Raw genomic sequence first — 24,242 nt, 5'->3', positions numbered from 1 at the left:
TCCCAAGAGGTAAAAACTAGCAATATTGAAAATGAATACTGATGCAGAAGCCTGCTCAAAGCACCTTCAAGTTTGATTTTAATATACACAACTGTTCTAGATTGGGGTCATTATTATTATTATTATTATATATATATATTTTAAAGAAATTAATTTTATTCAGCAAGGACATATTGAATTGATCAAAAGTGACTAAAGACATTAATAATGTTACACTTTTTTTTTTTTAAATGGTGTTCTTTTGGAATTCTGAAAAAATATTCTGGTTCAGGGTTTTTACAGTTAACTAAAATTAAAAGTAAAAAAAATAGTCACTTAAAATCAATAGTAACTGAATAAGATTATATATATAGTAATATATATATATAGTAAATTATAAAATGAGGGTTCATTGTGATGGTGAGATATCAGGTGACTCGCGAGTGCAAATGAGTGTTGAAGTGTGTTTGTCCTGTCATGTGTGCGTCGTCATGGCAACAGTCATGTACTCATATTACAGACAGCACGTTTATCGTGTTAAGAGATCATTAATAAAGCGTTCTAATTAATATCTTTTTAGGATAATCACAAAATAAATGCATGCGACGACATTATGTTGATATCGCACATTTAAGAAGTTAATGCGTTGCAAACTGGCCAACAGTTAACAGTAAGCGAGAATTTAATATTGAGTAACTTACATTTTAGACATAATATTTCCAGTTAGTTTGTCTATATTTGCATCACCAGCAAAAATACTTCTAAACTTGTCCAAAGTGGAACTGACCGTCAAGCGTCCTGTTTTTGAAGGAATCGAATGAGTGAATGACTCATTGAATCACTCATAAGGACATTCTTTTCTAAATGAATCAGTGTTTTTGAACAATTCGCATGATTGTTTATTGTGATTATTGACTCACTCATTTGTTGGCACCTTCTAGTGTATAAAAGTAAGGTGAAAATCATTGGGAAAAAAATCTAATTCAGATACAGCAGGGGTGTCAAACTCAATTCCTGAAGGGCCTGAGCCCTGCAGAGGTTAGATTCAACCCTATTAAACACACCTGATTTAATTAATCCGTTCCTTCAGACTTATTGGAAAACTACATGGTATGTGTGTTGGATTAGGGTTGGAACAAAACTCTGCAGGGCTCCGGCCCTCCAGGAATTGAGTTTGACACCTCTGCCTGAGATACAGCATAGGCCTATATTCTTTCGCTTTGGTTTAGCTCCAACCTTGACCAAACTCACCTGCCTGTTATTTTCTAGCGATCCTGAAGATCTAAGATTAGCTTGTTCTGGTGTGTTGGAGCTAAACTCTGCAGGAAAGTGGATCTCAAGGGCCAGAGTTGAGAACCCCTGCAGTACATAAATACACATCAGGGTTATTATTGTTAACTACAACTATTAAAAATATTTTGTTAATGGAAATAAAGCTAATATAAATATAAGATTAAAATTACTTAAACTAAATGAAAATAAAATATGAATTTAATTCAAATTATTAATAAAACCATCTATTGGTGACCTGTTCATTAGGTAGTAAGATGTAGATGTATCTCCATAGAATTGTGAAGTATCCATATCTAGGGTATTATTATGTCATCTAAAGTATTCATCTTCTATGCAAGTAGTGCTGATGGAATTTGTTTCTTATCTCTGTTTTGTTTTGTTTAGTTTTGATTGATTTTATTTTTATTTTTTTTTTATTTTTTTGTATGTGTGTTATTTTGAAAATCTAATAAAAAGTAAATCCCAAAAAAGGGTATTAATAAAACCTAGCCCTAACCTTATAGTGGCCAATAACAAATAATTACCAGCAACTCATGAGCACATTCTTAAGTAATAAAAGAACTATTCTATTCTTTTCTGACCAAGTTTAACCACTGAAACAGAAATACAAAATTAACATGGCTCCATGCTGAATTTTAAAAGGGAATGAATAAAGAGATGGAAGGCCTGTAAGATCAAAGGCATCTTTTCTTCTTCTTGTTAGCCTCGTCTGTTCCCTGTGAAACCACAACAGTAAATCCCCCCAGCTGAACTAAAAGCTTATAAGGTTTAATTAAGTAAGTGGTCCGCCGCTCCATACGAGCCGAACTAATCCAGCACAGCTCACAGGTCCAGCAGTGAAATCTGCTCAAAGCTTGATGACGGTTTGCTGCTATTCTCTGAACTGTATGGAGATTTAGAAAGGCATAGAAACATACTGTAAATCAAACTACATATGTTTATGGTTTATACTGACCAGAATCAAGTAACTTGACTTCTTTTGTTAATATATTTTTCTAAATATTATGTTTTCTAACTTCATAAAATGATATAATAGTTCAATAGTAGTACAATAGTACAACAATGACATATTACAATATATATCAAATCTGTGTTTCTAGGTGTGAACTCACTCTGCAGTTGACAGACACTGTGATGAACTGTGGCCTGAACTCACTTCTGAGGTCTGTCTGCAGATGGGTATTAGTGGTCTAAAAGTGCTAATTGCATCAGGCAGCAACATTAGCAGGACTGGAGCCGTGGTCACACAAGAAGGATAAACACAACAGATCTTCTCAGACACTGCCTGCCACTGAGCCATGTTCAGCAAGCTGAAGAAGATCATCTGGGGTCCAACTGTGGGTCCCACCCTGGCCTCCACCTCCAAGTCGGCCCCTGCACCAACTCCTGCTCCGGCCCCTGCCAAGGTAGGTACTAATGCACTTTATGGAGATTTTTTGCTGCTTTTTATCTCATGCACTGATTACCAATTAACAATGTTTTGCTAACGCCATATAACATGTAGTAAACATTTCAGCTATCATTTTAAATATGGGATTGAAAATTTAGCTTAAAAATAATGATAAATGCTTCATATTATTTATTATATTAATAAATGCTTCATACAACAGTGCAGTATGTGTAATGTGTATATAGTTTTATATACACAATGTGTATGTGTATATAGTATTTAATATAATAAATAATATGAAACATTTATAATTATTTCGTCAGTGTTATTTTAGTATCATTGACATACTATTATAGTTTTATTTAATATTTTTTATATATTAATTTTATTTTTTCAGTTTCTTTTTAATTTTAGTTACATGTTTTAGTAATTTGGTAATATGTTTTTTTTATTATTATTTATATATTTTTTTAAAATATGTCTATAAATTCTAAATATGTCAAAAATTTATAAATTTTTTATTTGTTTTAGTTTTAGTTATTTTTGTACAGTTATGAAAATGAGAAATGTTGCTTTAGCAGATATAGCAAGATATATAGATATATAATTTTTTTTATAGCTGATTTTTTTTTACAGTAATAGGTTAGTTAAAAAGTTCATAAAAATGTGTAAATGACGATTTATCGCAAAAGTATATAAAGATTTCAATAATAATTACAATAATCACTTTATATACTAATATATATATATATATATATATATATATATATATATATATATATATATATATATATATATATATATTAGTATATAATGTGATTATTGTAATTGAAATTTTTACATACTTTGCTTCACTTTATAAACATTTTTGGAATTGTTTTTTATCTCAAACACCATGTGAAGGATGTACAGGATGCAAAGTGTTCTTCTAACATCATTTAAAAATGTAAAAGTTATAGCTAAAGGCTTGGGTAATTTAAAATAGACAATTTAGCTCAACAATCTATAAATAATAGAAGCCATCGTGCGTCATTTATGTTTTTCTAACTGCAAAAGCGCTCTGGGATAATGATTAATCTCTGCACCCAGCAGGAAGAAAAACCTGCAGACAAGGAAAATGAAGACAAGAAAGATGATGAAGGCCCTGGTAAGTCATCTGTTATCATTGTAATTATTCACTAAATCATCTCATCATTCATTGCGTAAGTACATCCAGATGAGAGGCACTTAAAATAATTCTTACAGACTGTCACAGGTTGCTTGCAGCAGTGTTTGTTATGGGTTCAATAGCATGTGTGATGGTCAGTGAGCTGCTTCAGGGGTCACTCTTCCATCTGTGTCCCGAATCTTCCTTCAGTCGGGAGTCATGAAGAAAAAATAACTTTTAAATAACTTTTTTCTTCATAGCCTCAGCACCGGTTTCAGCACCGGCTCCAGAACCAGCAGCACCAGCCACAAAACCAGAACCAGCGGCTCCGTCTGCAGCACCAGAACCAAAGGAGAAACCTGCAGACCCAGCCAATGGTCAGCCACCTACTGAAGGGTAAACTAAATACCAGAAGCATCTTTATCTGACAGATCATGTTGCAGTTTGGTGTGTACTTATTTAAATTTATAACGGCAAACAAATAAACAGGGTCGATTTTAATTTCAAAATGACTTCAAATCGTTGTTTATGCTATGCAAGTGCCAAGAGAAAGTCTTAATGTCCTGAGTGCAGGACTGTCGCACCTCTAGAGGGCCTCGCTCCTGGCCTGCATTGTATTTGGTTTATGTCTAATTTTTTATTACTGTTTTATTATTTAGCCCCCCGTGTTTGCACAGGCCTCGCACCCCTGTTACGACTGCCCTGCCTGAGTGCGACTGATACGCTTTAATTAATCAAGGCTAATCATCTAGACTCTCATTGTCTTGGGAAGGACTCACAGAAAGTGACAGAACAGCATATGAGTCAGTCATCAGTGCGAACACTGTACGTTAGATCCAAGAGTGTGCAACAGAGACCTGAAGATTATGAGACCAGGAGCTGAGAGGAGATTACAAGATTTACAGTGCATTTGATATAAGAAGATCTCTAAAGCTGCTTAAGTTTAGAAAACAAAAATAAAGCTGACACCAAAAGTGGAAGAATGCCTCAGTGGTTTTATGATGGATATGATCCTCAAAATATATCCACATTCACTGGAGCCTTATTTAATTGAGGGTGATGTGTATGTTTTTTGTTGTTTTGATAAGACAAACCTTCTGTTTCTTTGAAAGACATTACAATAATATATCATTTAAAGTTTTGTGAAGGCCTACTAATAATAATGACACTCATCATAATGAGAGGCACTGGGTATTCACTTATACTTGTAATGTGCCATCATGACCAGCAGAGATCAGCATATATAAGGAGAATTCAGATAAACAGTTTCAGCTCTTGTAAAAGTAATTCACCTTGTGTTCTTCTCTGACTGATTGTTACAGTGAGGATGTCCCTTCCCCTGAGTCCCGGCCCATTGTGATAAGCAAGGATTTTGATGCTCAACTCATTGAGATTGTTCAGCAGTACCGGCAACGGACTGAACAGTTTAAAGAAAAAGTCATTGACCCCTATGCATCCTCTCCAGAGCGCAGCCCTCCTGTCAGTGAGTACAAATCAATCCAATTAATGATTAATGACAGCTGAAACAATATGTAATAATATGACAGGTAGTCATATTTTGTGTTTGTTCCAGCACCCGTCCTCAGAAAAGAAGACTACTCAAAGTTGGTGGAGGAGAGGAAACGAAAAGAAGAGGAGGACAAGAAAAGAAAAGAGGAGGAGGAGATGAAAAAGAAAGAAGAGGCGGAGAGAAAAAAGAAAGAGGAGGAGGAGAAGAAGAAGAAAGAAGAAGAGGAGAATAAAAAAGATGACAAGGCGGCCAAAGAGCACAAGTACATCTGTCCAAAAATGGAATGCACCTGTGTAGATTTTCTGCTGAAGCCCATCACGGACAGAGTGGACAAAAGACTGGGCACCTCTATCGATCCTTTCACAGGTTACATGCTAATATGTTAACATCTGAATATGCAGGGATAAGATTACCACGTTTCTACGTTTTCTTCTTCTCTTTTCTTATGCTTTTCACCAGACCGCAAATACATTGCTTGGCTAAGCTTGGTGACCATTGCCTTCAACTATAACCTGTGGTTCATACCGGTCCGTATGGCCTTCCCATATCACGACCCAGAGGCCGTTCCATTGTGGTTCACCTTGGACATCATTGCTGACATCATCTATGTCATCGACATAATCGTTTTCCAGCCACGGCTGCAATTCTGTAAAGGGGGAGACATCATTGTAAGAAAAAAAGAACAAAGTTGATTGATAGTTTAATTTAGTTTTATTATTGAATTCTAATATTATTAATAAGTACTTGTAATTTTCATCATTTGCTTTCAGTATGACAAAGATGTGATTAAAAAGAAATATCGAGGATCATCAAGGTTTCAGGTACTGCATATATTTCAGTTGACTTTTATCTTCCAAATAGCATTTTATCCCCCAAATAGAAAGCCATGGAATGTTTCCTGTGCTTTCAGAATGATGTCCTATCCGTTCTGCCTTCGGACCTGTTATATTTCCTGTTTGGATTCAAGTCCGTTTTCAGGATCAATCGTTTGATGAAGGTAATGAACACTGCAGATTCAGGAGTCGTGATTGGCTATGAGATGCATAATCATTCATGAGCTGATTATATTTTCCTTAGCCTTGTTTTGTTTATGTTTTCTCCTTAATCTGAAGCATTTTTTGAGTTCAGTGACCGTCTTGAAGGTATCATGACCAAAGCGTACATCTGGAGGTATGTAAAAAAAAAAATCTTAAGAATTGATCAGGCTAACTGGTTCTATCAGGGATGAGCAAAAAAATCTGAATTTCAAATTGACAACTTTTCAATTCATGAGTTGGAACCCCACAGTAATTTAAATGTTGTTTGGCTTCATTTTAAAGACTTTGGGGAAAATTAGAGCATTCTGGAAAATGTGTTCTTCCAACATGGTCCAAAAAAGTTATTATATAGTATAAATGAAGCACACGTTTCCATAGGTTCCTTGACTGCATTGTAATACAGCATGCTCAAATTCAAATCCGGTATCCTGTTTGCTACCTCAGTGAAATCAAGAATTCAAGACATGATTTAAAAGTTTGATGGCCCTCTATTTGGGACCGGACCCTTCGTTAAGAACCACTGTTATAAATCACTGTAACCATAATTCTCCTTTGTTCTTTTTAAAGAGTAATTCGTACCATTGGATACCTGATGTTTATTCTTCATCTCAACGCATGTCTTTACTATGTGGCATCTGAGTACCAGGGGATCGGCAAAACCAAATGGGTCTACAGCGGACAAGGCAGCGCGTATGTAATTCCATCTACACTTCAGATTTACTCAAATTTGATTATTTTTGTAGAGATGAAGTATACCATTTCTGCGCCATTGGCAGCACCAAACAGAATTGTAATATAATGTTACAATATTTTTTTTTTTTATCCTGTATTTTTTTCTTTTTCCATTCACAGTTCAAGTTTAACAGAAAAGATGCTAAATTAGTTTGCAGTAATTGCAGGTTGTGGGATTTTTTTTCACATTCTCATAGCTACCTGAGGTGTTTCTTCTATGCAGAGAAATCCCTCCTGATGATCGCAGAACTTCCTTTCCCTGAGACCATGTTCGGTCAGATCTTTCAGATGACCAACTATTTTTTTGGTGCCCTATTTTTGTCCATCATTCTTGGCCAGGTAGACACTTTGTCTCCAAAGCCTTTGTCCCTAAAGCTTATGCTCCTGAAGCGCTTGGTGGTTTTTATGGCACATTTTTTTTTTTTTTTTTTTCACTTGGTTTTCTTGCTTGGCCTTGGCTTTGCTCAGTGGTTCGATGTCTGCTGTTTTGATGCTGTAATATGTTTGAATCTTTAATAAGGACTCATATATGACTGCAAGATGTTTTTCTTTTTTACATACTGAATTTTACTATCTCTTTCTCTTTCCCAGGTACTTGCGCTGTTACTATTTTGCCGTGCGGACTCTGATCAACATTGGTGGTCTGCCTGAGCCTCACACAGTTTTTGAAATCACCTTTCAGTTAGCAAACTTTTTTGTTGGTGTCTTTGTTTTCTCAAGTTTGATTGGACAGGTACACAATGTGATGATGTAAACATCATGAGCTCCACCCCTAATCCCAGGCTACCAATCGTATCATAGTCCGCATCCAGTTCTTCTGTCAGGAACCATGCTGATTTATTGTTATGGCACTCCTAGTGTTTAAATATATAGGATGTGTTACTTCTTTGTTAGATGATATTGAGATAATTTTTTATTTACTTATTTTTTCAGCCTATATTGGAAATATACTTGTGTAGGCTCATTTATGCTATTTTTACATTTAAATTACCTTTACTGTCATCTAACGCTAGCTTATAGTTAATCTTTAATTCAGTGTTTTATTCATAAAAAAGTAGTATTGTAATATCCATTTGTCAGTTATCAACCATAACATAATAATAAATCTTGGTTTATCAATATCGGGCATAATTTTGATATTGGTGCAAAAAACAAAACAAAACAAAACACCTGTAACACTAGTAAATTTATAACAATGTTAAATGTAATCTTTAATAAATCCCAAAATAAATATCCATAATTAATTTCAGTTTTCAGTGTTTTAATTTGAATTTATTTAGACAAAGTAGTATATAATTTTAGTTTTTGGCCATTTTTCAGTTATTGGCCACAACATAAAAATAATTAACGATTTAGTAATATTGGCCAAAATTTTAATAATAAATAATAATAATAATAATAATATATAAATAATAGTAATAATAATAATAATAAATAAAAAGTAATAATAATAATAATAATAATAATAATAATAATAATAATAATAATAAAGATTCTTATTACAATGTTAAATGGAATCTTTAATAAATATCAAAATAAATATCCATTTTCTTGCTGTACAATATAATATTTTAATGCCGTAATTCACTCGTAGCATTTAAATAGTTAGTTTTTAGTATTTTTTATGTAATTTAAAAAAAGTACAGATTTTTATAGTATAGTATATTAGTATAGAATCAGCCATTTATCATTTATTGGTTCTAACATGAAAATATTAACAGATAATTAATCTTTTATGTTGCAGATGAGAGATGTCATTGGAGCAGCTACTGCCAGCCAGACCTACTTCCGTGCATCTATGGATGCTTGTGTGGAATACATGGTGTCAAACCACATCCCCAGGCTAGTTCAAACCAGAGTGCGCACCTGGTACAACTACACCTGGGACTCCCAGGGCATGCTGGGTAAAATCCAAGTTTCCATGTTAAAAAAAGATTGGTAATGAATAGCAGGGTCCTGCCAATTAAGGTTTGGCTTCTCCTCAGATGAGTCTGAGCTTCTGGAACAGATGCCTCTGGTGATGAGAACAGCCATCGCTGTGGACATCAACCTTGCTACTTTCCAAAAGATCGACCTCTTTAAGGTGGGCTTGATTTAAGGAAGGAAACAGATTGTGATGAACTGCACATGGTCAGTTGGTTGATGCTTCTGTGGTTTTTTCATCGCAGGGCTGTGACAACCAGATGCTTGTGGACATGTTATTGAGGCTAAAGTCCATTGTGTATTTGCCTGGAGACTTTGTGTGCAAGAAGGTGAGTTATACTGCCTTTTATTTATAGACACCAAGTACATCAAGTCTTCACTCCTCCTGTTTCTCCACAGGGTGACATTGGAAAAGAAATGTACATCATTAAAGCCGGAGAGGTGCAGGTCATCGGCGGGCCGGACAATAAGATTGTGTTCGTGACTTTGAAGGCAGGCTGTGTGTTCGGAGAGATCAGGTGAGCTATCGAAATGAGAAGCTACCTTTATAGCGACACGTCATGAACGTGACATTTCAAATTTTGTGTTTGTAATCGACCCCAGTTTGCTACAGTCTTCAGCCAATGGAGGAAACAGAAGAACTGCTAATGTAGCTGCTCATGGATTCGCCAACCTCTTCGTACTGGATAAGAAAGATCTCAATGACATCCTGATTCACTACCCAGAGTCTCAGAAAGTGCTGGCCAGGAAGGGACGGTGAGTCAGAGGGTCACGGTCGTGCAACATACGCTGTTTCTTTAATAATAGATTTTAAATGCAGTAGCTACAATAAGCGATGATTCATTCCATTTTCAGGAAACTGATGAAGGCCAAAGGTAAAACTGCTCCTGTCAAAGATGATGGAGAAAAGAAGAAGGGATTGGCAATGTTCGGGCAAAAACCACCCACTCCGAAAATGTTACGTGCTTTTGGAGGTTTTGGGAAAGGAGGATTACTGGAGAAACTCAGGGTGTGTGATGATCTGATGAGTGGTATAATGGTGCAAACACACATATGCAATCTAGTATGTGTCTGGCAGTGGATTTAACAAAGATCAAAACACCAGCAACTCTGTTTTCATACAAATACTTGAGATCTGAAATAATAGTTCTCTTTTCTTGCAGGCTCAAGCAGCAGAAAAAAAGAATTGAAAAGTTCATCCGCCTATCCATCCATCAATTATATCATCAATCAACCAATCCATTATCCCTCCCTCCCTCCCTCCATCCATCTGTCCATTTAATCATCCATCCAATCTATCTATCTATCTATCTATCTATCTATCTATCTATCTATCTGTAAATAAATTAAAATATTTAATATATACAGTTTCATTGTCATCTTTATTAATTGCATCTCAATAATATTGCAAAAAAAATAAACAATGCAACTTTTCGCTATTTTATTTACTGTATGTGAAACAAGCATGCTACAAGAACACAGATGAAAGACATATCAGCAAAACATATCATGCATTGCTTAGCTGACACATTACATTATAATGATGCTATATCTGATAAAAATAGCTTTATTTAAATTACATTTAAGATCTCTCAGCACTAATTGAGCACAACGTGCTATTACAGACATTGTGATTAAAATGTAAAACAATCTTGTTCTGCATCTTAAACAGTTAATACTGCTCCAAAAAGCTGATTATCTTGGCATATTATTATTATTAATGTAGTAATGCATATTGCATTCAGGCACATAACAGGATGACTGGCCTATCTAGACGTCAGTATCTATGGCTTTCATCTGTACAGATTGAGATCTGAGCACCATTCCTCAGTGGCTTTAGCTTTATGTGCATTCTAGTCAAAAATTCAACTTGGCAATGTGAAAAGGTTCCCCATGATTTCCATAGAATTAAATAAAAAATACATTCACTTTTTTTTTTTTTTCCTGTAGGAATTGAACTTAAATGATCAGGTACATTAATGTGATCAGTATATAATATTATGCATTAGATATATGAAGAAATGGCTTTGTGAGGCACTGATTAAAAAATCTTATACAAATATAAGATGTAAAGAATGATAATGACATGAAAAATTAATGAGATAATGCTAACTGTAAACAATTTTGTTTAGTTAGTTAATGGGAATGACAATGGAGATTAAAAAATAAAAAAAAATAAAAAATCCTTCACACCATTGCTGTATTCTCTTGTCATAACTGGAACACTAACAAGGTTGACTTTAAACTTCAGTACTTTTTTTTTTCAGTAACAGATCATTTAGAGTAGGATACTTGAGTCCAAACAAGCTCTATAATAGACCACTGCAAGATCATTTGGCAGAAGAAAACATGTAAATAAGTATAAAATGATTTAAAAAGTAAATAATTTCATAACTGAAATTTAAAACCAATGCAAACCAAATGTATCTAGTGGTATTTCTCTTTAAGAAAGCCTATGGTTAGCAGGTCAGCAGGTTGGTGATGTCCAGTTATGGAGTTGTATGTGGTATGAAGGAAGTTACCAGGTCCATCAGTTCTGTGGTGGCCCATTTGGAGAGTCCACTGGAGTGTTTGGTTTAGGAGGCAGGAGCTTCATCATGTTAAAGAAGGTGACGACCTGACCAGGAACCTCCGCTAGAACACACCTAGCGAGCTCCTCTTTAGGAGCCTAGAGAGAGAGAAAACGATACTTATCGTATTTCTGACTTTGAGCAGCAGAAGAAGGTCGGAGATGGCGAGAGGGGTTAAGCTTCATAGTGTTAGTTACAATATAAAACCGTATTCTGCGCTCATGTCATGTTAGATCAGCTACTGATTAGCTACCAAAAATCATTCACATTTCTTTCAGAATATCATTTAATGAACATTTGGACTTTTTCCACTTGATCCTTGTGACAAATGGCAGTTTTTAGCAGTAAAGTTACCTATATTTTTTAGATAATATAATGTATAATAATTATATAATTTATATTATATTCATATAATTATTAAATAATTAATAACAATGTAATCTACCATAGCACAAATGATACATGATAAGTTTTTAGACAAAGTTAATGTTTGGGACAATGGCATTTTTATTATTTAGATAATATTATTGTATTTTATTAATATTTTGAATTAGCTTTTATTTTATATTTTTAGTTTTCATTTTAATTTTAGTATTTTTGTTATGCACTCATATATTTTTTTTTTATATTTAATTTATTTTTATTTCAGTTTTAGTTTTAGTAACTTAAAGTAGCACTCAAACATATTTTAGTTAGTTGCCATTGCAAAATGTAGTGTTTTTTTCATCTAATGTTCATTTTTAATTTTAATTCGGCCTGATTTTAATTAACAGTTTTTAATCGTTTTACTTTTAGTTATAGTTAACAATAATAACACTGGTTAGGGATTAATTCAAATCAATAACTCGAAGTATGAGTAATACTATTAAACCAATAAAGCAAAACCAAAATATGCCACAGAAAAAAAAAAACTTTTAGAGTCCAAGGACAGATGAATATGACTGCTGTGACAGCTGAATGCTTTGTGAAGCAATAATGTGCATTAAAAATACTACAGGATGCAGCAAAACAAAATAATATAAACCAAAATAAGAAAAGTCAAAGCAAGAGCAAGCCCAAATTAGTCTGTGTATGAAACTCCCCAGACCAGTTTTTCACTCACGTTCTGGAACTTTCTGAAGGGCACGAACTGCACAATGTCGCGTACGGCCGGTTCTCCTTTGATAGACTTCAGTCGCCCGTCATCTCCATCCAGAATCTCCATGTCTGTAAAGTCGGCTTTGCCTACGCCCACAATGATGATTGACATGGGCAGGCGGGAGGCTGCGACTATGGCTCCACGCTTATCAACCACCTCCGATATCACTCCGTCCGTGATGATCAGCAGGACATAGTATTGCTGAAACAGATACGGGACGGAGTCAGAGAGACATCAAGCGTCAGTATATCTGGGTTTGGGTTGAACCTCACCAACGCTGTGTTCTGCTGTAAAGCCTGCAGTGCGAAACGAGCCACGTGGTTAATAATAGGAGCGAAGTTCGTAGGTCCGTAAAGTTTGACCTGAGGAAGGCACATCCTGTAGGCCTCCACCACACCCTCCACACCTATGGGAAGAGAAATACAACTTCCTGTTTATACACATCATTTCCTGTCATGCACAGAGGGTTGAAGACAGTTAAAACTGATATTGTCATTGTACCATACCTGCACAGAATGGGTTTGCGGGATTGAAGTTGAGAGGAAACTCATGAGACACCTAGAGAAAAAAAAAATAATAATAATAATAAATGGAGGCTTCTGGGAGTTTGTCACAGTAACATGTGATGTAATTTAATTTACCTGCCAACTAGGTGGAATCTGGGCGCCAAATCCAAATGCAGGAAACATTTTGTCACTACAGGACATGAAAGAAAGCATTAGACCTAGTGCTTGTTTTTTTTTTAAATACTGTATGATGAATAAAAATGTTCCTTGTGCCTTTGTACCTGTCATAGTCCTGGACCACAAGGCCAACTGACCAGATAGCTGAGAGATATTCATTCACACCTTGAGGACTGATGTAATGTAAAGAATCAGGTGACTTGGGGTCACCATTTGACCCAGTGAAGTCTATGCCCACCTGGAAGAGAAGAAAGATGAGACCCACATGGGTATGACATGAGTAACTTTGCTCCAACATGAAGGAATTTAAATCATAGAGAGGCAATACATGCAAAATATCTTTCTCTCTGCACATGTATTTTTATACATCATAAATAAAATAAAATGAAAATGTATTTGTATTAAAACATATTTTTTATTTCAACATGAAGCAACATCGTAATACATGCAAATATAATTATATGCAAATATGTCTGTCTTTTTATATATTATAAATAATAAATAAAACAATATTTATATCAAAATATATAACTAAAATATATTACTAACTTTCCAAAAGCATGTCAGGAAAATGTCATTTATTTTATTTATCATTTAGTATTATAAGTGTTTTATAATAAATATTACATTTATATTGTCTTATAATACATATAGAATATTGCTCCAACATGAAGGACTTTATAGAGATATATGCAAATTCATCAAATATAATTCTATGCAAATGTTTTTATATATCAATTAGTTAATTGTTAATATATATGTGTGTGTGTGTGTGTGTGTGTGTGTGTGTGTGTGTGTGTGTGTGTGTGTGTGTGTGTTTGTGTATATTATGGCTCCAACATTAAGGACTTAAATTCACAGAGACGTAATACATGGTATGTCAGAAAATATCATTCTTACCCAATATGTGTTTTTAATATATAATAAATAAAATAAATAAATACATAATCCATACATAAACGTATTAATTATATTGTAAATATAACTTTTATTTTATTTTGTATTACTGTTGTTTTTATAATAAATGTAGAAAATTATATTAGTTTTTATAATATAAATATAATAAAACACTGCTCCAACATGAAGGAAATTCATTCATAGGCACACTTGCTATGTCTAATAATTTTAGAATACTTTTTATAATATATATCATGCAATATATATATTTTCATTATACATATATTGCATTTGGAAAATAAATTCAATTTTAAAAATTAACATATGGGAAAATAAACACATAGCAACCCACAGATGTTAATACCAAGTGCACATGGGGCCAGAGAAGCTGCCTAGCTAAAGTTAGACTTTACAGCTGAATGTTGAACTTACAGTGAAATTGATCTGGCAGCCTCCCATGATGTAATCCAGAAAGGTGTATTCCTTGGTAATCTGAGACATCAAATACAACCAAGTCCAGAAACATTTGCATTGTAACGTTTGTATTAAATGTTGAGAATGAAATCAGACAGGTGTTTTTATGTGATAGAATACCTGACAAACTTTCACACACACTACTCCAGAGTTCTTATAACTTTTCTTCTGTTTCTTCTTACTGTTTATACACTCAAACTCGGCCTGCATGACACAAATCAGCATCTTTAGTTCAGAAACATTCACACATTCATCAGGTACTGAAATCAAAAGTGTGCTGAGGATCATCTCACCGGAGTGGTGCGAGAGGCCTCTTGCAGACGCTTCATATTGGTCTCAAAAATCCCTATCAAATCATGAGATCCATCGCTGTCATAATCGTAACATTCAACCTAGACAGGGTTGAAAAATACAGCATGAAGTGATCTGGAGTGAATGAAATTGAAGGGTAAAACAGAGGGGAATTTAGAAAGGTCATGCAAAAAAGTCCACCAAATGAAGAACCATAGCACAGGTCTATGGGTCTCTTCATTGAAAAATTTGTAAGACACCACCAAAACAGCACACCAAACTTGAGAACTCTACATGAGTAGATGAATGAAAGACATTGCACACCCTGCCATCTCCACTGCACACATTTCATAAGGTTAGATATATATATGAAGAAACCTGTTGTCAAAGAACACTCTAGCAGCAGTGTGTTCTCTGAATCCTTCACTAGGACAGTGAGTCTTTCTGAGAAAACAGCATAATTTGAAATACAGTAATTAACAGTATTCTAAGTATTTTAAGTTATGTTAGTATTCTAAGTAACATTATTATTATAATGCAAAAAAATAAAAACATCTTAAACTTAAAATAAAACATTTAAACATTACAGTTTATTACATACAACTTAAAATTTTCATTTGTACTCCATGACTTACCACTGAAATATAGTAATTAATATTATTTTGAACTATATTAAAACATTTAATATGTAATACAAAATAAATAAATACAAATATTTTTATAAGTAAAAAACATTTCTATAATTACAATGAATTATATTCAATTCAGAAGTTACAATTTATTTATTTTTGATTATTATTATTTTAAAAATATAATTTGATATATGTTTATGTTATTCGTTTATTTGATATTTTTATACATTCTATTAAAATAACTGTTTTCATTGTAATATCAGCAAATCTGCATGACCCTTTCATCAAGCTAAAGGGTTCAAAACATGAAAATGGTTAACAATGAACTCATTCAGGAAACAATTTTGACAGAATAGCTCCCATCTACTGACGTATGAAGGACAAACCAGCAGCTACTCAGTGACAAACATACATTTACAAATGAAACAGCCGTTCTGATGAAAAATACCTGCTCTTTCCCCGACAGTGAGTTTCCCTTTAAGATGCTTTTGTAAGAAAAATAACAAAGTCATGAACACTGATTGTAAACCACAAAAAAAAAAAACACTCTGACTACCAAGCCAAAGCCAAGCCAGCGTTTTATAGCTTCTACAATGTAGCCAGAACAATTACGGATTGTTAATCCAAGATGCCAGCCTTTTATATGACACTTGTGTTAGCAACAGAGAGCTTTTTAATGTTATAAAATAACTTTTTATAACAACCACTGAACGCAGACTCTACCTTGATTGGTTTCTCCATGTCTCCTGCACATAGAGATCGTAGAGGGATCTTAAAAGGCCTCCAGCAAGGATTCAAGTTATTCTTCACCACCTGGTATGAAAGATAGTCATTAAAGGATAGTTCACCCAAAACTGAAAATCTTCGGAACAAGATCGGAATATTTTTTTATGAAATCAAAAGCTTTCTGACCCTGCATAGACAGCAACGATGTCCTTACTGCTTTTCTGGGTCTTGAATGTGGCAGTTCTGTTGCTGTCTATGCAGGGTCAGAAACCTCTTGGATTTCATCAAAAATATCTTAATTCGTGTTCTGAATATGAACAAAGGTCTTACGGGTTTGGAACAACACAAGGGTGAGTAATTAATGACAGAATTTTCATTTTTGGTTGAACTATCCCTTTAACATTCACAATAAACATTAACAACAATCCTTCACAGAGTTTAAGCACCCTCTGTTGCAGCTAATATTCCACATCAACATGCAAACACACAATGCACCTCAGTTCTGTGAGCAAGCTGCCAGCCTGTTTCCGTCTGCCTGTAAAATTCCAGGTAGGGGTCTGATTTTCCAAAGAAATCCTGCAAGGAAACCCAAATTTAGACACTGAATCAGGGTTCCTACAAATTTTCCATTTCAAAATTCATACTTTTCCAGACTCAAATTTCCAAACCTCTCAGTAGATTTTTGTAGAGCCCCACTGATATATGTGACCCTGGACCAAAGTCTTAAGTCGCTGGGGTAAATTTTGAGAAATAACCAAAAAAACATTGTATGGGTCAAAATTATAATTTTTTCTTTTATGCCAAAAATCATTAGGATATATTAAGTAAAGATCATGTTCCATGAAGATATTTTGTAAATTTCCTACCGTAAATATATCAAAACTTAATCTCAGCCAAATATTGTCCAATCCTAATAAAACATACATCAATGGAAAGCTTATTTATTCAGCTTTCATATGATATATATATCTCAATTTCAGTTTTGTGGTCCAGGGTCACATATCGTTTTGCTGATTCTTTTTTTTTTCATGCACACAAGAAACTTTTTTGTCCCCTCGAGAAACTATTCACATGTCCATGGGAATTTTTTTGCATTCTTAACACACATTTCTAGTTTTATATAACCCATTTCCTTTGTGCATCACTTCCATCTTGCTATAAATAAAGCAACAGCATGGATGCACATGAATTGATAGAGATCTGCTTGCTCAAAATGTGGCTTTCCTTAGGTCTCTTTAATGCATATTTTGTGGCGGCCAGAAAACCACACCATGAAATGGGCTGATCATGGCACAATAGGTGGCTCAGTATGCATTGTCCTATATGATAAGCGTAATGGTTTCTCGTGTGCACATACAAGTCTGTATATTTTCTATTTTTGCAAAGGTCCTTGAGACTATGTAATATGGTACTAAGAATATCGTGAGAAGAAACCCAAAATGCAAAATGAAAAAGTGCATCTTGTACCAAGTGCACTAGTCGTGTTTGACAATCACTAAAGAATCACTAAACAGCTACCACTTATTGGCCCTCTTCCAAATGGAACACTTCATGTGCACTTGCGGTCTTACAGACTTACAATGGCCGCCGCGTGCCTGTCTCCGTTAAGTCCACGAGACCGTAGGGTGTCTTATTTGTCATTTTGCGGCCGTTATGCAACCCTCGATCCACACTTCTGCCGAGCCCACACTGGGGCGAGCTTCACAGCAGACTTCTACCCGACAGTCAAAGTGGCATTACGTCACGAAAGTGCGGATTCAGAGGAAGACCGCGAGGGTTTAGGGTGCCATTTGGGACAGGGCCATTGTATGATAAACTTGCTTTCATTAAATTCTTAAATTCTATTAGAAAAAAAAATGGAAATGCAAATATTTTTCCATACTCTGCTCTCTCTAAATTCCATACTTTTCCAAACCACGTAGGAACCCTGCTGAATGCATTTTACAGTTTAAAAGTAAAGCGAATTCACAAACTCACATCTCACGTCTTACCTTATTGTCCAGTTTTCTGGCCTCCATCTCAAAATTCACAACTCTGTTGTCCTTGATTTCCTCTGCACTGATCTGAAGTGAATATAAATATACAAATATCTGCTGTTATAACACGGCAATAGTGAATTCTTGATTCTAATCAGTTGACAGACATCTTAAAGTGGTGATCACTATTTAATAACTGTTTTATTGAGCAAGGATGTATTAAATTGATCAAAAGTGACAGAAAAGGTATATCAATATTTCCGTTTCAAATAAATGCTGTTTTGTAATCTAGTCATCAAAGAATCATGAACAAATTAGTTATTACGTAGTAATCATGAAAAAAGCAGTTATTTTAAATTGTAATAATATTTTAAAATATTACTGCTTTTACTGTATTTTTGACCAGATAAATGCAGCCCTGGTGACTTTAAAACAAATGTAAAAAAATAAATAAAAAATCTTACTAAATAGAAATATTTAATATATATTAAAACTGAATTATATATATAAGTTCATCACTATCCACAATAAGCTGATGCTCTTTATGCCACAACAACTTTACGGAAAAATATTATTCTCAAGCAACCACATCTAAAGTAAATATGATGTGAAATATCATGGACATTCACCGTAATCGTTCCCTTTCCTGCAGGTTTCTTGTTCTTCAGCATCAAAGGTCTCGTCAGCTTGCTACTGGAAACAATCTGTGTAGAAAAAAAAAAAAAAAAAAAACACATCAGATAATGTCATGCAGGAAAAATGAATTCAAAACACGGATGTTTTGGATCTTTGGTTGTCTTACCTGACCCAACGAGCACTCAAACTCGCCCAGGAAGTCATCATCGCTTATATCGATGGTTTTATTGTCAATATCGTAAATGCCGAATCTGAGCTTCTGAACGACCTCAAAGTAGTAATCGACAACAAACTTCTTGGCAAATTTTGGGCTTAAGCAGTTCTTAACCCTCTCAGTGCGATCGACCTACAAAACAAAACACTTTCAGATTCCTAAACATGCATTTTCACATATGTGACCCTGGACCACAAAACCAGTCTTAAAGGGGTCATATGATGCTGCTAAAAATAACATTATTTTGTGTATTTGGTGTAATGAAATGTGTTTATGAGGTTTAAGGTTAAAAAAACAAATTATTTTCCACATACATTATTGTTTCTCCTCTATGCCCCGCCTTCTGAAACGCGTCGATTTTTACAAGGCTCATCGCTCTGAAAAGCGAGGTGTGCTGTGATTGGCCAGCTATCCAGCCCATTGTGATTGGCTGAATTCCTCAAGCTTGTGACGGAAATGTTACGCCTCTTAACATACTGTGATGCCTTGTCCGGCCCGGAGCGACGAGACATAAACATAAAACCCATTATTAACGTGATATAAACATCATTTTCACAGTGAAACACACAGCGTCTATACGACATGGCAGCGGCGGCAACAATACTACAACGAGAATAAAAGGTACGCTTTCTTTCTTTGCGCCTTCTTACAGCTGGGCGTCATTATGCAAATCTTCCCACATACTGACGTTTAGATGTTGGGGCATGTTAGAACCAGCTGTTTCAGAGGGGTGTGGACGAGTGTTAACTTTTATAATGAATATCTCTTTGGATTTGAGACTTTAGTCTTTGCAACCTCACAGATCTTCTTTATTCACCAAGAGCTTGTTACACTCCAAAGAGAAAGGAAAATTTGAAATCTCATCGTATGACCACTTTAAGTGTCAATTTATTTTTAAATTTATACATCATCTGAAAGCTGAATAAATAAGCTTTCCATTGATGTATGGTTTATGGATGGATCGGAAAATATTTGGCCGAGATACAACTATTTGAAAATCTGGAAGCTGAGGGTGCAAAAAAATTTTAATATTGAGAAAATCGCCTTTAAAGTTGTCCAAAAGAATTCTTAACAATGCATATTACTAATCAAAAATTAAGTTTTGATATATTTATGGTAGGAAGTTTACAAAATATCTTCATGGAACATGATCTTTACTTAATATCCTAATGATTTTTGGCATAAAAGAAAAATCGATAATTTTGACCCATAAAATGTTTTTTGGCTATTGCTACAAATATACCCCAGCGACTTAAGACTGGTTTTGTGCTCCAGGGTCACATATACATTTGAACAGTATGCACAACAAACAACAGTTGAACTGACCTCAAACCACTGGTTTCCAGATGTGTCCATGAGCAGGACACACAGCGGGTCAGATTTGGACCCCACATCCTTGTCCAGCAAGTTTTCACAGGAGACTGTTAGCTCCACCTTGGTCACACACGATGCTGCCATTGGACTGATCTGTTTACATGGAAACATTACATGGAAACTTGATGAATGTGCCATGAGAACTGAAAACATTTGCAATAACTGCAATTTCTATGCCACAAACTGGTAGACAGTCATATTAGGAACAATCCACTGGTTTCTGTATTTCTATTTGTGCTTGATAACATTGCATGCTGTGGCCTCTGTAACTACTATTTAAATAGGCCAAACTGCATAATGTACTTATATATACACAGACAGAGTACGTTTTAGTTTCCCACGCTACTTATTTGTTTAATCAACCTAACTTGTCAGAACACATTATGCTTGAATCCGACCGGTTCTGTAGCTACTGTAAAGAATGACAATGTGTTTAGTTCAGAATGTTGCTGATGTTGTTTCATTATGAATAGTAGTTTAATAATAATAATTAACTGCTTTTTGTTTGTTTTTTAAAGTCTATTTAATTTAAATGAACAACTGAAAACAATACTATTGTAACTGCACATTCTTAAGTCAACTTGCAACATAACTTAAGTCTCTCTAAGGCAATTCATTTATTTAAATTAGTGTATGTTTTGTATATGAGTCTATTTAATATGTATATGTATATATGTATGTATATAAAGATAACCCTAATAGGTTGCAAATATATATATATATATATATATATATATAAATATATATATGCAACCTATTAGGGTTATCTTTACATTATATATTTCTATACAATACAATTTTAAGCTCCATATCACCTGGAATGAATTCAAACAAATAAATAGAATTATAATGGTAACACTTTACAACAAGGTCTTATAAGTTAGTATTAGTTAATGAACAAAAATGAACAATACATATGATACCGTGCTTATTAATCTCATTCATTTTAGTTTGTGTTATGTCTGGTTGTATAAATAATTTTTGCAGATAAAACCTTTGATTTGAAAAATGTATTAGTAAATGTTGAAATTAACATTAACTGAGTTTAATAAATTCTTCAGAAGTATTTTTCCTTGTTAGTTTATTTTAACCAATGTGAACAAATTGAACCTTATTGTAAAGTGTTATCTTTATAATATATCAGTTTCTTTAAATGACTAACCAGTTACACTTTGTACTATGCATATAATCATAATAAAATAGTATTTTTAGTGTATAATCTTACTTTAAGTGTGAATTATACAGTAGTGTGATTAATAGGTGTTGTTTTCATGCAGAAGGCTTGAGCAGAATGAGCTGTAGGCAACAGTAATTTAAACAGAAACCTTGAGCATGAGAGGAGGTGTGTGAGGAATCACTGTGCAATTCTGTGTGGGAGGAACAATGGAGACTCTTGAATGGAAAACTTGACATATTATCAGTTCTGTCATAACATGTTAGACATTTAATAGGTTGTTATTAAATGTCTAAGTTATTGAAGTTATTTACCCATATTGAAAGTAGGGTCGTATCAAATGGTAATAAAACACAATGTTTTCCTAAATACTTAATACTTTGTGCTGTATGTCACGTCACTTTACCTTTTTAAAAGATTTGTGCACCATGGTATGTACATAAACTCTAAAGGTACTTCTCAGTATTACAGTATAACATTTCTGTAAGCTATATACAAGTCAACAGTTTTTGAACAGTAAGATTTTTTGTTTTTTTAAAGAAATCTCTTCTGCTCACCAAGCCTGCGTTTATTTGATCCAAAGTACAGCAAAAGTAGTAATGTTGTGAAATATTTTTACTATTTAAAATAACTGCTTAAATAAATAAATGCTTTCTATTTGAATATATTTTAAAATGGAATTGATTGCTGTGATCAAAGCTGAATTTTCAGCATCATTGCTCCAGTCTTCAGTGTCACATCCTTCAGAAATCATTCTAATATGCTGATTTGCTGCTCAAGAAACCTTTTTTAATTATTATTATTTTTATTATCAATACTTAAAACAGTTGTGTACATTTTTTTCAGGATTATTTGCTGAATAGAAGGATCCAAAGATCAGCATTTATGTGAAATAAAAGGCTTTTGTAACATTATACCATTCAAAAGCTTTTTCGGAAAAGAAGATATAGAAATTAATACTTTTATTTAGCAAGGATGGTTTAAATTGATCAAAAATGATAAAGACATTTATAATGTAATAAAAGAATTCTATTTCAGATAAATGCTGTTCTTCTAAACGGTCTATTCATCAAAGAAACGTGACATATTCTACTCAGCTGTTTTCAACATCATCATAATAATATATGGGTTTTTTTTTTGTTTGTTTTTTGAGCAGCAAATCAGAATATCAGCATGATTTCTGAAGGATCCTGTGACTGGAGTAATGATGCTAAAGATGTAGCTTTGAAATCACAATAAATTGCATTTTAAAATATATTCAAATAGAAAAGTAGTTATTTTAAATAGTAAAAACATTTAAAAAGTGTACTGTTTTGCTGTACTTTGGATCAAGTAAATGCCTACTTTATTTATTACCTGGAGATGACTTGAAAAACACAAATAAACCATATATTGTCGCAATCGTATGTTTGTCTTCATGTTTCCAAACGTTTCTGTTTTTCAGTGAAAACAACTGTTTTCATACAGCAATAGCTGGACGCCTTTGTCCATATTAGTGATTTCCTGGTTCGACTTTCTCTATGCGAACACACTTGGCCGAAAAAGTGCTGGGGACGAATTTACGTGATATTAAAAGTCGGGGGGTGGGGGACACGTCCCCCGCGTAATCTACGCCCCTGCCATGACTTCATCATCTGCTATGCCGTTATGCTATACTCACATGGCTATGGAAATAATTGTTTTAACTACAGCAAAACTGTAACTTAAGGATCTCGATTTTATGGCATAAATCTAGTCTGAATATTTTACCTTGAGTAGTCAGTAGTCGCTGTCTGACTGCGTAACTGTGTTATTAGTTTCGGTTCAGTCTGGTTTATTTTTCCTTGTGTTTCAGTCTCCTCGATGTTGCGAAGCTTGCTGTTAAAAACGTTGTCGTAAATAACAACAGAATCTCCAGAATCTAATGTAAAGCGTCTGTTTTGATCCGCTCTTGAGAGATTAACTTTTGCAGCGCCCCTCTCACGGTATACAGCGCATGCGCAGTAGATTACGAAACTAGGACATCGAGAGCCACAACCAGTGGGAGTGTCTCTACACAGATTGTTTGTTTCGGCTGTTAAACTGTCTGTAAATTTTATTTTGAGCTTTTCGAAATTATTTGTTAAATTTCATTACTTAAAGGAACTTATGGTTAATCTTAACTATTTTTTTTAAATATTTTATGTTTTAACAAACTTGCTTTGTGCTTCTTGAGTAAGAAATCAAAATACAAAATTTAATGTGCTAAAAAGCTATTTAATAAGTATATATACATATATTTAGCTATATTCAGTCAGAATCAACTATTTAGCGCTATTCCATTAGTCGAAATGTCTTAAAAGTGAGCATGAAATACAGAGCGAACATTTAAAAGTAATTCTGTATTACAAAAAAATTAACTCACAGGGATCAATAACCGCAATGTGAAATATTTCCTAACATAAATCTCTCAAAAAGCAACAACAAC

At 34.1% G+C, this 24,242-nt stretch overlaps 2 protein-coding genes across 3 annotated transcripts; one reads left to right on the top strand and one right to left on the bottom strand.

The window, feature by feature from the left end:
• Positions 1 to 2,370: 2,370 nt before the first annotated feature.
• Positions 2,371 to 10,312, top strand: LOC109065987 (cyclic nucleotide-gated cation channel beta-3-like). Of its 2 annotated transcripts, none has more exons than XM_042714581.1 (18): positions 2,371 to 2,678; positions 3,755 to 3,809; positions 4,070 to 4,205; positions 5,132 to 5,292; positions 5,383 to 5,685; positions 5,779 to 5,987; positions 6,090 to 6,140; positions 6,230 to 6,316; positions 6,425 to 6,489; positions 6,924 to 7,046; positions 7,680 to 7,821; positions 8,833 to 8,992; positions 9,074 to 9,171; positions 9,257 to 9,340; positions 9,411 to 9,529; positions 9,615 to 9,767; positions 9,867 to 10,020; positions 10,175 to 10,312. In XM_042714581.1, the coding sequence occupies exons 1-18, from the start codon at positions 2,571 to 2,573 to the stop codon at positions 10,199 to 10,201; spliced, it is 2,235 nt and encodes a 744-aa protein (XP_042570515.1). In that variant the 5' UTR covers positions 2,371 to 2,570; the 3' UTR covers positions 10,202 to 10,312. The 2 variants fall into 2 exon arrangements, with proteins under 2 accessions (XP_042570515.1, XP_042570514.1); XM_042714580.1 differs by having other exon boundaries at positions 3,752 to 3,809.
• A 125-nt stretch (positions 10,313 to 10,437) lies between these two features.
• Positions 10,438 to 23,784, bottom strand: LOC109066007 (copine-3-like). The gene is made up of 16 exons (XM_019082987.2): positions 23,546 to 23,784; positions 20,575 to 20,715; positions 19,201 to 19,380; positions 19,028 to 19,102; positions 18,414 to 18,485; positions 16,918 to 16,998; positions 16,420 to 16,509; positions 15,067 to 15,165; positions 14,894 to 14,977; positions 14,732 to 14,791; positions 13,507 to 13,640; positions 13,361 to 13,415; positions 13,226 to 13,277; positions 12,992 to 13,125; positions 12,684 to 12,920; positions 10,438 to 11,679 (listed from the first exon to the last, which is right to left on the bottom strand). Exons 2-16 carry the CDS (start codon positions 20,704 to 20,706, stop codon positions 11,542 to 11,544), a joined length of 1,623 nt encoding a protein of 540 aa, XP_018938532.2. The 5' UTR covers positions 20,707 to 20,715; positions 23,546 to 23,784; the 3' UTR covers positions 10,438 to 11,541.
• Between the last annotated feature and the right edge of the window lie 458 nt (positions 23,785 to 24,242).

This window comes from Cyprinus carpio, chromosome A24 (genome assembly GCF_018340385.1).
Source record: "Cyprinus carpio isolate SPL01 chromosome A24, ASM1834038v1, whole genome shotgun sequence".
Lineage (NCBI taxonomy): Eukaryota > Metazoa > Chordata > Actinopteri > Cypriniformes > Cyprinidae > Cyprinus > Cyprinus carpio.
This window is presented reverse-complemented; position numbering and strand designations above follow the sequence as displayed.

What these genes read in the sequence shown, in the direction of transcription:
- LOC109065987 (XM_042714580.1), top strand. Translation starts at nt 2,571, where the DNA reads ATGTTCAGCAAGCTGAAGAAGATCATCTGGGGTCCAACTGTGGGTCCC. An exon ending in GAAAGATGATGAAGGCCCTG is followed by an intron (nt 3,810 to 4,069) that starts GTAAGTCATCTG and finishes TTTTCTTCATAG; the next exon opens with CCTCAGCACCGGTTTCAGCA. An exon ending in GATTACTGGAGAAACTCAGG is followed by an intron (nt 10,021 to 10,174) that starts GTGTGTGATGAT and finishes CTTTTCTTGCAG; the next exon opens with GCTCAAGCAGCAGAAAAAAA.
- LOC109066007 (XM_019082987.2), bottom strand. Translation starts at nt 20,706, where the DNA reads ATGGCAGCATCGTGTGTGACCAAGGTGGAGCTAACAGTCTCCTGTGAA. An exon ending in CCAGAAAACTGGACAATAAG is followed by an intron (nt 16,999 to 18,413) that starts GTAAGACGTGAG and finishes GTTTCCTTGCAG; the next exon opens with GATTTCTTTGGAAAATCAGA. An exon ending in CGCAAACCCATTCTGTGCAG is followed by an intron (nt 13,126 to 13,225) that starts GTATGGTACAAT and finishes CTCTTCCCATAG; the next exon opens with GTGTGGAGGGTGTGGTGGAG.